General features: G+C 48.9%; 1 protein-coding gene across 1 annotated transcript; it reads left to right on the top strand.

The window, feature by feature from the left end:
- Positions 1-13,109: 13,109 nt before the first annotated feature.
- On the top strand, positions 13,110-15,979 carry LOC114784453 (catechol O-methyltransferase domain-containing protein 1-like). Its single transcript, XM_028969872.1, has 7 exons — positions 13,110-13,522; positions 13,590-13,714; positions 13,792-13,897; positions 14,025-14,143; positions 15,337-15,391; positions 15,471-15,604; positions 15,667-15,979. The coding sequence occupies exons 1-7, from the start codon at positions 13,336-13,338 to the stop codon at positions 15,817-15,819; spliced, it is 879 nt and encodes a 292-aa protein (XP_028825705.1). The 5' UTR covers positions 13,110-13,335; the 3' UTR covers positions 15,820-15,979.
- The last annotated feature ends 237 nt before the right edge of the window (positions 15,980-16,216 follow it).

The raw sequence follows: 16,216 nt of genomic DNA, 5'->3' as shown, positions 1-16,216 counted from the left end.
CCTCCACTCATCGGCTCACGGCGTCCACATCGAGCTGCATGTCAGACGTGCGGCCGCTTGATTCGGTGCGGCTGATACGGTGAACAGAGGCTGAAAGAAACATGCATGAACTTCATAGCGCCACCACCAGCTGCACTCGCACCTTCACAGCAGTCCTCCCGGCACCTTTTCAAGCGTGTAAAGTGAACCTGGATGCACCTTAATATGAACCTGACACGTCGACACCCACACAGGATAAAATCACAGGACGCGAAGGTGACGTGTTGGTCGGGGTTGTGCGCAGCACACGGTGACATGGTGAAACGTGTCCTCTGTATTTGGTGAGCAGTGTTTGGGGACTTCGAGGTTTGAACTGGCAACCTTCCTATTCCCCGTAATAGGGTGTATAATAAAACGTACAACGCCTTCATTGTATTACAGGAAAGCGGGTAAGTCACCGGCACCGTAAGCGTACCACCCTGGTGGGGCAAAAGCTCAGAAACTCATTGAATCCTCATTTATAATTTAAAGGAAACTGGAACAACATGGTGCAACGGCCGCAGAACAAATGAAAAATTTACTTCCTTGTTCCTGCTCCTGCCCACAGTGGGGTTGGCGTGGATTTATGAAATTGTACGTATTTTGAAATGGTAAAACGCGAGTGCGGCCAGCCTGCAGTAAATAAGATTAATTACTGGGTTTTTCGGCGTTGGGACGGGATTTATTTTCTCTTTAACTTCCACCATAATGAGCAGCCAGGCAGAGCCACATTAATATGTCCCACGTCGCCGTGCTGGCCACGCACCAAAAGGCCTAATGAGAATTCTTAATGAACATCATCTACACGGAAGTCTTTCCAATAGAAAAGTCAATACGGTGTGTGTGGGTGTGTGTGGACATAAACAGTGAGGAATTATTACTCCATGTTACCCCCCCCCCCCACACACACACTGAACCACCTCCAGGTCCTTCTAATTGCATTCATCACCCCGGCACACTTATCTCCAGCCAGTCTATTTACCGCCACTCCAACTGCATCTTAATTATTAATAGCTTAGCGGCGTTGACTTCCTGGGTCCCCCCACCCCTGCCGAGTGTCATTTTCTGGATGTATATTTGTCCCGGTGCGTTTTCTTGGTAAGGACGAGTGTCTTACCCAAAAGGCTACTTCTGCGAAAGCAGTTAGATCTCCTGAATTACGACCTTATCTGCTCTCCAAACGATGCCCGAGCGTTTCTTGATGAGACGGGCGAATCGATGGCGGCACAGCGTGGCCTGGATTCGTTCTTTACGACCTTGCGAAGATTGATATTTGCATTAGTTAATCTCCCATGACTGGCTGTAAGAGGGGTGGAGGGTGCTGGGATCTCCTCACTGGTCACGGCGAACTTACACGCCCGACCGTGAGCGTGTAGAGCGGCGCAAATCGACCCAGCTGAGGTTGGAGTTCTGGATCCGGATGGAAAAGCCACACCCTCCTCACCACATGTCATACAGGAAAATAGTTGGGCACATTACTTACTTATTAATGACTTACATATACTAGTAACATAGTTCAAGAAGTGACTGAGTTACAGCGGTATAAAAGTAACTAGTTAGCAGGGAAAGTAGTTTAAAATGTAACTTTGGTAGCGGATCCCACATTAGCCGCACTTCCACGTTATTGCATTTACATTTGCAGCATTTACCAGACGCCCTTATCCAGAGTGACTTACAGTCAGTAGTTACAGGGACAGTCCCCCTCTGGAGACACTCAGGGTTAAGTGTCAGGGACATAATGGTAGTAAGTGGGGTTTGAACCTGGGTCTTCTGGTTCATAGGCGAGTGTGTTACACACTAGGCCACTTCCACCCAGTAGTAGCCAGTTTTGATGAAACATGAGACGATGAGAGGAGCTTCTTCAGGTTTGAATTACTTGTTACCGAAGTTCCAGGATATAATGTACATTTAAAACGCAGTGACAATGGAAACTGTCATTGGTCAGATGCTGAAACTGCTTGTGATGAAACTGCTTGTGATGTAAATCGTAACTTAAACGTAACTTAAATAATTATATTACAATTCACACTTAAATCATGAAGTACTTTATTATCAGTAGACAAAAATGAACCGACTCCGGCAGACTCCGATGTGCCACTATCCAACAAACTACCCCTCGCTAACCCAGTACATCAGTCAATCAGGAGGAACATTCCGGAAGCACTTAGACGTCAGATCAGCACCACATGCCAGTTTTATTTCCGAGGGTCGCGGCGTTTCTGACACCTGGCATGTCAAAAATCAATCACGGGTTCCACCGGGCGGCGGCGTTTAAATGCATGCTGGGAAACCAGTTTGACAGGCCAGTCTGACATGCAGCCCTGCTGGAGAGTCTAAATAACATCTTAAAATATTCTGATATTCAATCATGGTGCGGTTATGGGGCAGCGGCGGCCTAGCGGTTCAGGAACGTAATCAGAAGGTTGCCGGTTCGAATCCCGAGGTGTTCCCACACACTGCTCCCCGGGCGCCTGTCATGGCTGCCCACTGCTCACTCAGGGTGATGGTTAAATGCAGAGGACAAATTTCACTGTGTGCACCGCGTGCTGTGCTGCTGTGTATGACAATCCTTTCACTTTTTAAATAGCAGATTGGAGAGGAAACGATCACCGCTTGGGCTGTGACGGACGTGTCTATTTACTCATCTTTAGATCTGAGACGCGGCGTTGCCGTTCGTCGGGCCGCGGTGCGCTTTACCCGCTAATCGTGGAGCGCTGCTGCCTGGCACAGGCCTGACGCCCGGAAAATGGAGGCACTTCGGCGCGGCTCAGGATTCTAATTTGACATGCGCAGCCTGGCCCGTCCACCGAAATGAATAGCGCCAGTCACGTCCTGCAAGAATTGATGTCCGCCGTCCCCCCGTCTACAATTACAGGCGACGCGGGCCAAGGACGTTTCCCTGGACAAACGATGACACCCGTCTTTAAAAGTAATGGGCCCTGCGGCGCGTTCTGTGGTTCTCGGGTCCCCCTCAAGTAATGAATTCCTGACCCTCGACACCATGATGGATGACGAGTTGTCCTACAGGAGACCGTGGCCACAGCTTACCCGCCGGGGGATGAATCCGAAACGCGGGGAATTTGCATGATCAGCAAGGTCATCAGGAATCACGACCGAAAGGGTTTTTAGTCTCTTTTTCCAACGCTCCCCTGCTTAATAATGAGCGTCTTCAGCACACTGTGCTCCGTGCACGGGACTTCCTGGGCTCCAGGGGGTGAGACATGGCCGCCTCTCCCCGGCTGTGATGTATTGCGGCGGTCTGTCACGGCCGGTGGCAGTAAAAAGCTTTGAGCGTGCACAAATTTGCTGTACGAGCTGCGCCCCACACATCCAGCCAGGCAGCAGCTGCCCGTAAATTCCTCCTTCTCCACGGGAGCGTAAATCGTGGGCGCGATGACCCTTCCCAACCAACCCAGGATGGCCATCTTTTACATTTCCGGGTCTCTTTAAACCGCGAACGGGTCTGCTCCATCAGGGCAGGTCGTGAAAACCTTCCGGAACGCCACTGCATGCAGGCTACAACGTTCCTGGTGCCTGACGCCCCAATTGGAGAAGATTTACTGGCCGCCCCCAAATAGCTGCACTGACAGCTCAGGGCGCCTACATTCCTCCTGGGCCAGGACACAGCTGGTGAAGAGGAAGGGTCAAATATAAGGTCGCGTGTGAAGATAGGGTACGCCCACCAGGCTGTAGGAACTTCTCAGATTGGAGGTTTTCCTCCAAAACGTCCAGGTCCATTCCTCAAAAGGCTCTTCCAGGCTCCATGTCCGGCTCCCTGTCCCTCTGGTGACATCTAGTGAGCAAATGGAGAACCTTTCACATCAGCACACGAACCTTCTCATCTGCATCACACTTTTCATTTGACTTCACATAGACCCCCAGTGTAGTGGGTTGCTTCTGAACGTACGCAGTAGGGCCCGTCGAGAACGTTCCAGCATGGTGCGATCACATCAAGGTCCAGCTTCCCCAAAGCATGATGTGGAGATAAAAGAATAGAAGTTTTTTTCCAACATGATTTTTAACACTTTTAGACCTTTGAGTCGTCCACTTGCCACCTCCTTCACCCGTAGATGTGGTAGATCGGTCATCCTCCTGGCCTGTCATTGTGAAAACACAGAACACCACGGAAACCCATCACCTCAGGGTCACTTTGGTGATTTGGGATTTGAACAGGCAAAAGAATTTAAAAAGCGTTGCCCCCCGATTATTAATTCATGAATTTCCCCCACAGAGCTGACACCATGAAATAGAAGAAGCATCAGGCCATGGTCAGTAAAGAACCATAATCTTCATTTCTTCCAGCTTCATACATACTCTTTTAAACAAAGACGGTTTGCGAATTCCTATTGATATTATTATCATTCCTATTAATGTGCAGGGTTATAGATTTACTGTAATAACCCTCAATATAGGCAGGCGTCATGTCCAGGTGGCGGAACGGCTCAAGAACATCGTCCATGGAATAAATCAATAATCTGAGAGAAAGCTGGGAAATAACGAGGACAGAAAACGCTGAAATAATGAGTTATACTGCAGCAGTAACGGTTCAATCCGTCAACGCTGCGGACCCAATCAGAGGACGGGAATTTAGTGGCGAACACATAGCGCCGTCAATAAAGACATCCCGCTGAACTCGGGGAGGCAGGCGGCGGGGAGGGAATCAATAGCGTAAAGATAAAGAACCGGCGCTTATCGCTATATTCCGCCTCTATTGAGATTTAAGGGCCTTGGATGAAGTGAAATAATTATAAATCTTTATCCTTTCGCTTGCTGGGTGCTTTATGGCTTTCCCAGCCGTCTGCAGGGCTGCCATAAACACCTCTACTACTCTTTATCTAACCGCACGCGGAGCCGAACTGAAAGGAGGACAAGGGGACGGAACGCGCTCGCTTGGAATATAAGGTCCGGCCTTCAGGTTAGGTCCTTGTGACGAGGCCAAGAGAAATAATAATGTGGCCGGAGAGAAGTCCTCTCTGTGCTTCCACGATCAGGTCACGACCCCCTGTGTGCAAGGACCACCCAGTGACAGCAACCTTCCAGGATCTATGATGACCCCGGGTCCCCTGATAAGCCGGAGGAAGCAGCAGTGATGGCCAAGGAGGGGGGCATAAGTCACGCAGGAGCGAGGAGCGACTCTGGATCAATAGATCACGGCCGATTTCTTCGTTAGCTCAGGGGGACGACCCTGTTAGTCTAATGACGGATGAAATAGGTCCCTTGTAATCTCCAAAAGCAGCTACGTTGCTGCACTATTCATCCACTGCGTCATTTTTATCTACATTTGCAACAACAATGATCCTGTACAAATAAAAAATATATTTAATCATGTTGCTGAAATATTTTCTGATGCTAACATGCTAGCAGTGGCCCCGCCCATCTCTCCTATTTACTAGAACTGATTAAAAATTAAGAGAAACTGTAAATTGCACCTCTGAATATGATTATTTAAATACCATATATATATATATATGGTGAAATATTATTCGTATTCCCAGTGGTGGTCAGATCTTGAGCTCCTGACCCCCGAGGCAGGTCCTGCGCCACAGCGGCGTGGGGGACGCATTCGTTCTTATTATAAGAGCTTTCAAACGTAATTACGCAGCGCATGTGACAAGTCCAATCGAGGACAAGCACAATTACACTCTCAAGACAAACGCATATTCCTGCCGCCGTGGAAGTCGGCTGTTCAGGCTGAGCAGGCGTGCAGCGTGCCGACAAAATGCAGGCAAATCAATGAAATGCATCGTGCATGTTCACAATTAATAAATTCCAGCACGTCGAGTGGTGATTTAATTCAGAATTATGCTAACGGGTGTGGTGAATAATTCATGTGTCTATTAGCTGACCGGGGAAATGGAATTAGAGTCATGTGGCGGTGATTCCATCTGAAATGCAGTTTGTGGCTGACGGACAGATAAAGTCTGACGCTAATGAGGTCTTTAGAAGCACTTTGGTCGAGAAAAATTGTAGCATAGCGTGTAGAGCCTGAGTGGAAGAGTATTTTGCTGTCTTTGTCAGGATTTTAAAAATTCTGCATGTAAAGGAAGAAATCTTCCTTTCGTGGGGCCGTGTTTCTCTTGGGGCAGTGGTGGCCTAGCGGTTAAGGAAGCGGCCCCGTAATCAGAAGGTTGCCGGTTCGAATCCTGATCCGCCAAGGTACCACTGAGGTGCCACTGAGCAAAGCACCGTCCCCACACACTGCTCCCCGGGCGCCGGTCATGGCTGCCCACTGCTTACTCAGGGTGATGGGTTAAATGCAGAGGACAAATTTCACTGTGTGCACTGTGTGCTGTGCTGCTGTGTATCACATGTGACAATCACTTCACTTTTACTTTTTAGATAGACTGTATGACCACGTTCAGAGAATCAGAGATGATTCCTCCTGCCCACTTCCTGGATGGTGGGCCCTTATGGTCCCTTGCACAGTCTCCACTTCCTTTGGATGCTAAGGAAAGCCCATCTCCCACCACCACTCCTCACCACCTTCTATAGAGGGACTATTGACAGCATTCTGACCAGCTGCATCACTGTCTGGTTTGGGAACTGCACCGCATCGAACCGCAAGGCTCTGAACTACATAGTGCTTCCAAAATCTCTGCATGTCTAACAGACATCTCTTCTTGAATGGCAGCCCATTACCTCCAACTCAATCCCACCAAAACTGAACTAATATTCATTCCAGCAGATTCTTCACCACATCAGGATCTCTCACAGCTCTCTCCTTCTACAACAGCCCACAACCTCGGAGTAACAACAGACAACCAACTCTCCTTCTCAACTCACATCAGCAATCTTTCCTGCTCATGTAGATTCCTTCTCTACAATATCAGATGAATCCACCCTTATCTGGCAACCCAGGCCACCCAGATACTGGTTCAGTCCTTAGTAACCTCACGACTGGACTACTGTAACTCCCTTCTAGCTGGTCTACCACTATGTACCATCCGACCTCTACAACTCATACAAAATGCAGCAGCACGACTGATGTTCAACCTTCCCAAGTTCTCCACACCGCTCCTCTGCTACGCTCCCTCCACTGGCTCCCAGTAGCTGCACGCATCAGGTTCAAAATACTGATGCTGGTCTACAAAGCCAAACATGGAGTAGCACCATCCTACCTCACAGCCCTTATTACACCTCGCACTGCACCTCGTATACTCCGAGCCTCCAGTACTGCTCGCCTGGTCCCTCCATCTCTGAAGGTACGAGGAAGACGCTCATCTAGACTCTTCTCCGTCTTGGCCCCTCGGTGGTGGAATGAACTTCCAGCTCAGTCACTGAGCACCTTCACACGGCAGCTCAAGACCTTCCTCTTTAGAGAAGATTTAGATTAAATTGTAATTTTCTTGTTGTCGAACTTTGTGTACAGAATCTACAACAGAGTGAATGAAAAGATTGTATTCATAGTTGGGGTCCTAGTGAACCGGAATTGATCTCTTCATCCATGGTAACTTGAATGCACGTTGTAAGTCACTCTGGATAAGGGTGTCTGCCAAATGCCGTAAATGTAAATGCCGTAAATGCAAGGCCCTACAGCGGATAGTGAGGACAGCTAAAAGATCATCGGATCATCTCTCTTCCCGCCATAACGGACATTTACCATCCGGAACGCCACCAGCATTGTGGAGGACTCTACACACCCCTCACATGCACCCTTCACCATCCTACCATCTGGAAAAAGATACCGAAGCATCCGGGCCCTCACTGCCAGACTCTGCAACATCTTCATCCCACAGGCCACCAGACACCTGAGTTTATCCTATTTTTATTCTACAAGCAGCAACAAAATATAACTTCAGATCTGTAGACCGTTGCTTGCAGATCATTCATTTGTTTCAAGAGTTAGGAGAACGCACCGCTCGGTTCTTTTAGCACGCCTCTGCATATCAATGTTTGTGTGTTCCTCAACAATTTCAGAGTTACTGTTTCAAAGACAAACAGCTTTTCATTCGTTTCACTACTGACTAAAACTTTTGCACAGTACCGTATGTCTGACTCCACCACAACCGCTGCCCAATTTACATTTAGTTGACCGGATGGCGGACACACAATTCATCTGCAGGTTAACATGTACCATGTCAATCAAGCTTTACAGCTCTGACGTGCATATAACATGTCGGTAGCGGTGACGCGAAGTAATGCGGCGCGGCCAAACCAAAAAAGACAACGATCTCTTGAAGTGGTTCAACAGAGAATGGATCCCAAGAGATGGATGCCAAGCAGGCACGTTTATAACCTGGAAAATCCAAAACAGGGAAATGGCGCCACCTGTCGGTTCTGTGTCTTCATCTCCCTCCCTAGGCTCGACATTTCAATTCATTTCGGAACCTTTTGCCGAATTTCTCTCCCTTCTTTCCTTAATAAAGTGTTCTGGTTTTCAGGGATTTATACTCGAATATTAAGATGTTAGCTGCATGGGCGTCGACTTTGATGAGGGGTGGTGGGAGAGGCTCGCCGGGACTCAACTTCCCTATTCCGGGGCTGTCTGATATTTACCCAGATAAATTTTAACCGTCCACGTCCACATCCTTTCTACTCTGGTTGTCCCTTGTCTTCTGAGATGGGGTGAGCCAGAGTCGTGATAGTTTGTCACTAAACTGTATATATTACCTCCTTTGTTTTTTATTTCTCATGGTGAACATGGTGGTTAAATAACTCTTCCCATCTTTAATCATCGCCCAGAATGAGAACTGGCATCCATTTTTAATCAAGCTGCTTTCAGGCTTTTAATGAGCCAGAGTTTTGTATTTTTGTCATTTTCGACTGAGGACGCATCTTAAAACACAAAATGTTTCTTCCTGTTTGTGTGTTTGCAGCGTTCATAAATAAACATATCAATGAATATGACTGAGATATCCGACCGAGACACCGGGCCCATCTTTCTGTATTTTCCATCACGGCACACGGAGGACTTCAAGAGCTCCTGTTGGAGAGACAGACAGGAGAAGAGACACGCGTCCCTTTACGTGGGTTAGTGGACTCAGGGCAGGGATGTTCTCACGTCCCTCCGGGGTTCTGTCCAGTTCAGCTGCTTCATCAGGTTAGGCAATGACAGCATAAATCAATCACCTCATCCTATCCCTCACCGTAAAACATGGGACGGTAAATCAGTGAGTCCAAGTCAAGGTAAACCGCATGTCTCGATACCGGTACCCTGGTCTCACTGGATGCTGGACACCAGGACACGGGTCTCACTGGATGCTGGACACCGGTACCCTGGTCTCACTGGATGCTGGACACCGGCACATGGGTCTCACTGGACGCTGGACACCGGTACCCTGGTCTCACTGGATGCTGGACACCAGGACACGGGTCTCACTGGACGCTGGAAACCGGTACCCTGGTCTCACTGGATGCTGGACACCAGGACACGGGTCTCACTGGATGCTGGACACCGGTACCCTGGTCTCACTGGATGCTGGACACCGGTACCCTGGTCTCACTGGACGCTGGACACCGGTACCCTGGTCTCACTGGATGCTGGACACCAGGACACGGGTCTCACTGGACGCTGGACACCGGTACCCTGGTCTCACTGGATGCTGGACACCAGGACACGGGTCTCACTGGATGCTGGACACCAGGACACGGGTCTCACTGGATGCTGGACACCGGTACCCTGGTCTCACTGGATGCTGGACACCGGTACCCTGGTCTCACTGGACGCTGGACACCGGTACCCTGGTCTCACTGGATGCTGGACACCGGGACACGGGTCTCACTGGACGCTGGACACCGGTACCCTGGTCTCACTGGATGCTGGACACCGGGACACGGGTCTCACTGGACGCTGGACACCGGTACCCTGGTCTCACTGGATGCTGGACACCAGCACACTGGTCTCACTGGACGCTGGACACCGGCACACGGGTCTCACTGAACACTGGTGTCACTGGACACTGGCAGTTCCTGTTATTGAGAGTTCCAGACTGTTGAGGAGGAACTGCTGCATGCCACGCTCTCTGCTGCTTGTCATGTTATCTGATTATAATATATATTTCTGTCTATGGTATGGACAGAGAGGCTATATTGTGCAACAAGAGGCTGCGCAGAAAGGCTGAGCAGAGAGAGAGAGAGCGAGAGAGAGAGAAAGAGAGAGAATTGTGCAGGAGACTGAGGTCTCTCTCTCTCCACTTTGCGCGAAGCTGATGAAGAAGGAGCTCACTTGGTTTGTGTGATCATTTTATTAATAATAATAAACCCAACAAGTTACATCCTGTATGTTGGGTAAATAATATCCTATATTATTCATAATATAATTCATAACCGGTCACTGTGTGTGTGGATGGACAGAATTGGACTTGGGTGGACGCTGACCTTCATCACCCTCAGACGCGGTCCGTCAGAAAGCGAAAAATCTGGATCTTTCCAGCGGTGCAGCTGGTGATGAGGAAGCTCATAGTCGTCACCCCTCTGTCACAGAATATTACTGTAATACTCTATACATAATAATAATAATATTATAATAAAGAAACATCCATTTGTAGGAAATGTGACGTTCTGTGTCAAACTCTTCCTGGCCAACAGGGGGCAGGAAATGGCCAGAACTGACTGTCCAGCAGTAGAGGAGCTCACTTTTGAAGCTGGTATTTCATCAGGCACTTCTTGAAGTTGCAGTTCCTGCTCCAGGCCATGGCCAGTCCGTCTGACCCGCCCAACAGGATGGCAGTCATGCTCTTCTGTGGTCACCTCGGCTCCATCAAATGCCGTGACCTATATGGAGACGTTCTAGTTTCTGGTCACTGCAGCTCCTGCTGTGAGTGAGAGAAGAACTTGAGGTTTTGAGACATGATGATGTGAAGTAAACAGGATGTCATGGCCAGGAGAGACTGCGCGTGATGCAGAAGAAGAAGAGGGAAGTCCACATCTAGAAGGTGGATATGGAGAAGGCCATTATTGCTTCGTGGAAGGAAGCAATAATAACAGGCAGATAATAAAGGAAGAAAAAAATCCGTTAGATGTGTAGATGACATTACAAGGACATTACAAGGTTGTGTAAAAAATGTGTGCGTAGGGCCACAGAGACCGTGCTGTGTAATCGGTGTTATAGCTCATATCATAACTCTGTGTGCCTGTGTAGCCCATGTCTGTGTTATTAAGCTGCGTGAAAACGATTTAAGGGATTTTATGGTTAGCGCGTTCGAGCGTTTAAAAAACTATTAAAGGCAGGATGTGGCAGTATCTGACATCGGTCAATTCTGAAAAGTATATGGACGTACTCCCAGAGTTAATAAAATCGCTAGTTACCAACCAACGTATTAGGATGAGACCTGCAGACCTGAAAATTCCAGTATTTTCGACCAGAAATATAAGCGGCCAGTCAATACGTGTGGGTTATTACAAGTGGTGTTGAAATTAATCGTATAGTCGATGCATCGCGATGCAGACATGGACGATATTCCATCCATGCAGAACATGATGGATTACATCATAATGATGTTGCTCTGTGGTATAAAAATTCCCGTTAAAAAGTAGTGCCGGTAGCGACTGTGGCAGCCTGATCTGAGTACAGTTGAGTTGAAATTTGTTGAACCGTTGTGAGGGAAATGTTTTAATGTAAAAGAAAAGTGTTCCTTTAATGTGCTTCATCCAGCTTGAATCCTGAGGAATGTGTAAGATCCTGCTCCATGCAGATACCCCCAGGCACAAAGATAAACATCAGTGCTTCACTGACTATATATACCATCACTGTGTTTCAACCTAGGAGGGGTCTGTGTTCAGTCCACGCTCACCTGACGCCAGGGACGTCTGAACCTGTCCCTGTAACTACTGATTGTAAGACGCTGGATAAGGCCGTCTGGTAAATGCTGTAAATGTACATGAATCTGTATTGTACAATAAATAACACTGGAAAATTGGAGAGCGAGCATGAGACATTATCCCCCTGGACTACATGTACCTTTGTGGAGCTCTTGACCAGTGTCCGGCCTACACTGCATATATAGCAGGCCCCGCTGATCAATACAATGTTGGTGGAAAACCTCCATGTTCTCAAACACATCGGCTTGAAGATCTCCTTCCTCAGGGCATTTCGCTCATCTGAAGTAAAGATGGCTCTTTAAACTACTCCAGTCTAGTTTAACTAGGCTTTAACCCAGTCTACAGCCAGAAGGAGATGGTGAGCTCCTCCTTCAACAAAGTAAAATCCATGATGCTGATATGACCATAAGCTCAACTGGGGAGGAAGATTTGGCCGCTGCTGACCTGAGCAGTCGTGTCCTTTTAAGACACTTTCAGCAATGCCTTCGGTGGTGTTTTCAAAGACCTCTGTCTGGGCAGACAAATTATTATTGGACAAACCATCACCAGCCCTGCACTGACACCACTTGCAGGCTCACTCTACCCAGGAAGGGCGTCCCTCTCTATTTCACTCCTTCCCAACGTTTCTTCCGACCTTTTTTCTCTCTCCTACAGGTTTTTTGTGTGGAGTTTTTCCTTGTGTGCAGAAGGGTCAAGTGTGTTGGGTGTCAACTGTAGGGCCCGTCAAAGTCCATTGAGACGTACTGTATGTGATTATGGGCTTTATAAGAAATAAATGTACTAATGTACTAAATGTACTTGACAAGATTAGTACGTGCTCAGCCTCGCCCGCTGTTTAGGGCTCTAACAGGCTCCAGGCCTCTGCACCAGCCATAGTTGAGCAGTGGAGCGAGATGGACCGACGATGAAAGCAGTTAACGGCCTTCCTGTCCTGTTCGGCGGCTGATCCAGGCCAGACACCAATCCAGCCGTCACATGCTTGGACGCCGGGGGATAAAGATCATGTGACCGATATCACCAGTTCTGTGAATGTGAATGCATTCATCCCACTTATCAGCTGCAGTCACGCCTCTCTTCAGCCTTTTTTACAGAATTGGAACTTTTCTTGCTTTATGAAACCCCCTTTTTTTTAAACCTACTGCCACATTTCTTCTTCATCTACGAAACGCCCACTTTATCAGCCTACTTGACCGCGATAACGTGAGAGTCCCTGCCCACCGTGTGCATGTAGAGTACCCGGCCAGGCGGGAGTTAAATACGCGCGTCTCCGCCCACCGGCGCCGAACCAGGACGCAGCGCGGTGAGTTCCGATCCGCTTTTATCCGCCATCGCGCCGCTTTTCTGCGAACGACGCTACTTGTGCGCACATGCTGCTGTGTGTGGGATCGCATCGCTGGATTTAACTATACGCGTACATCTATATAAGCATTTTATATAAATGCACGCACTAATTGTTACTTTTAAAAGCCCAAAACGAGTTACGTTGCCTGTGCTTGTTACGTCCGTAATCATAAAAAGCAGATATCATTTTGTATCGTGTCGCTTTGTGATTGTAATATGGTCGTTGTGTCATTAACCGTAATCCACCTACTACTGCACCCCCTTAAACGTACGTTTACCGTAATAACCCAGATTGGTGCGCCGCGCGGTCGAGCCGGTCCTATGTCGCTGAGGGGTGTCAGTAAGGACGCGCTGGTCGCCAGTGCCACCATCGGCCTGCTCCTCACGGTGGGGTATTACGTGGGTAAATGCGTTAACGTCATTACTAACTCGAATTTCATGCACGTTATCATAATGCACTGTGTCAACAGGCAAGAGAAGATCTAAAGCCTTAAGGATGGATATTTTTAAGAGCCACGTTGGGTCCAGTGCCTTGATGCAGTATGTCCTGGACAACTCCATGAGGGAGCATCCGGTCCTCAAGAAGCTCAGACTTGTAAGTCATCGGTCACCATAAATGGCTTTTGCGTGTCTGGTTGGACCCAGAGTTTGAGGAGACTGTGTGTGTTGCAGAGGACGATGGAGGACGAACTGAACAGGATCATGGTGGCCTGTGAACAGTCGCAGTTCATGGCGAACCTGGCCCGACTGATCAGAGCCGAGAAGGCCATAGAGATCGGTGAGGGTCACCATCACCTGTAACCATCTGCGTTATGCATTTAAATGATGGAGTACAGGGTGCCGTTGCCTCCAGTACGTCAGATGAAGAACTCTGGTTCTGATCAGTGTCGGGTTTTATGCCCCAGGGGTGTACACTGGGTACAACGCCCTGAGCATTGCCCTCGCACTGCCACAAGACGGCCGGCTGGTGGCCTGTGATGTCAGCGAGGAGTTCACCAACATCGGCAAGCCCTTCTGGAAGGAGGTGAGAACCCGGTGGGAGCGGCAAACGTTGCGTTTTAAAGGTCCCCTATCATGAAATGTATTATTTATCGTTCCCCGAGCCTGTCTATAGTCCTGCAGGGGCTAGAAATGGCGATGGTTTGGTCATTCTGCTTCACCATTCAGAGAGAGGCAGCTCTTGAATTTGTCCCCTTATGATGTCATAAGGGGAAATTCTTTTTCCCACCCCTCCCCTAAAACATAATCTCCACCTTCCGTCATGGCTTCCAAACGTGTGCACCACTGCAGTTGCTCTGTGGTTGGATGTAAAAATGAGCACCAACGTATTTTTTAGTTCAGTCACGCGAGACGGCGACACGACTTCCTGTCTGTACCAGACATTGTGGTTGGTGGACGGTGTTGATGACGTCATATCCGCGAATGTCCCCTCAACTTCTATAGGCCGCTCTCCTCCTCGTCCCGCTCTCTCCTCCTCATTAGCATATAAAGCCACAGACGGTGAAGCGGCGCGTCCCGGGAAACTGGGTGTGATCCTAGTTTCGTAATTCTTGCCCAGACTTGACAACTCGATGCAGCAGCCTGACATGAAATTCAAGAAGTACAAAAATGGAGGTTCATGGTTTTTTTTTCCCTCATCTTTCGTGAAGTGATTGTTGCTGCGGGTAATCGATGTTTTATTCTCCCCCCTTTTCTGAATGCTGAGTGCAACGCGCCTTCGCCGCTCCAAAGTTCGCCGATTAGGTTAATCATTGATCTGCTAATGGCACCGCAAATAACGAGCCATTAAAATAAAATGGCAGCCAGGCCGCCCCTCTCACCGCGCCCACGTGTCCTACGCCCAATCAGCTCTGGTCTTTTTACTCACCTGCGTGTTGCTCATCGAAACGGGAATATTTAACTCGTTCAAGCAACATCCCTCTGAAAGTGAAGTGTTTGTCACTTGTGATACACAGCGGCACAGCACACGGTGCACACAGTGAAATTTGTCCTCTGCATTTAACCCGTCACCCTTGGTGAACAGTGGGCGGCCATGACAGGCGCCCGGGGAGCAGTGTGTGGGGACGGTGCTTTGCTCAGTGGCACCTCGGCGGATCGGGATTCGAACCGGCAACCTTCTGATTACGGGGCCTCTTAATTAAGCACCAGGCCACCCCTCTGAGAAGAAAGGTCATTTCCTGCTGACAACCCTTCTTTGAAATTCTTCTCTGTCCATAGGCCGGCGTTGCCCATAAAGTGGACCTTCGGCTCCAGCCGGCGCTGAGGACCCTGGGTAATCCCCCGCTCCGCTCCATGGTGCGTGCCGGGCATCCGGGCGCCAGACGTTTCACTTCTCTCTCCCCAACGCGCAGACGAGCTCCTGGCCGCCGGCGAGGCGGAGACGTACGACTTCGTCTTCATCGACGCGGACAAGGAGAACTACGACGGCTACTACGAGAGGTCCCTGCGGCTGCTGAGGAAGGGCGGCATCATCGCCATCGACAACGTGAGCGCTTTCAGGACTCTTTCAACAGCCTGTTAGTTATTGATATGTGTGTGTATATATAGGTCCTGTGGAGCGGCAGGGTGATCCGTCCCGCTGAAGACGACCTCGAGACCAAGTCCATCGACCAGCTGAATAAGAAGCTGCACAAGGACGCGCGGATCAGCCTCAGCATGCTGACCGTGGGGGACGGACTGACGTTGGCCTTCAAGCTGTGAGACACGAAGAGGCGCAGCGGCACGTCTGATTCAGGGTCACCGTTAAACCAGCCCCGCGTCGCTCATTATGCACAAGCAGAGAAGCAGTGGACCAATCACAGAGCTACATTTACTGGCATGTATTAGCTTACATGCTAATAAAGTTGCCCAAATAATCGAATCTGCAGTTTACAAGTAGTCATTTATAAGCAAGACTTTTAATAAAGGCCACGTTTCAAGTATGTATGTGTGTGCATGTACAGTAGAAGCCAAAAGTTTGGACACCTTCTCATTCAATGTGTTTTCTTTATCTTCATGACCATTTACGTTGGTAGATTTCTTATGTACTTAACAAAAAGTGGAGACCTGACCTCCACAGTCACCGGACCTGAACCCAGTCCAGATGGTTTGGGGTGAG

This window comes from Denticeps clupeoides, chromosome 2 (genome assembly GCF_900700375.1).
Source record: "Denticeps clupeoides chromosome 2, fDenClu1.1, whole genome shotgun sequence".
Classification (NCBI taxonomy): Eukaryota; Metazoa; Chordata; class Actinopteri; order Clupeiformes; family Denticipitidae; genus Denticeps; species Denticeps clupeoides.
Note: the sequence above shows the minus strand (reverse complement) of the source record. Positions and strands in the feature narration are given on the sequence as shown.

What these genes read in the sequence shown, in the direction of transcription:
- LOC114784453 (XM_028969872.1), top strand. Translation starts at nt 13,336, where the DNA reads ATGGTCGTTGTGTCATTAACCGTAATCCACCTACTACTGCACCCCCTT. An exon ending in GCAAGCCCTTCTGGAAGGAG is followed by an intron (nt 14,144 to 15,336) that starts GTGAGAACCCGG and finishes CTCTGTCCATAG; the next exon opens with GCCGGCGTTGCCCATAAAGT. An exon ending in GCCGGCGCTGAGGACCCTGG is followed by an intron (nt 15,392 to 15,470) that starts GTAATCCCCCGC and finishes CCCAACGCGCAG; the next exon opens with ACGAGCTCCTGGCCGCCGGC.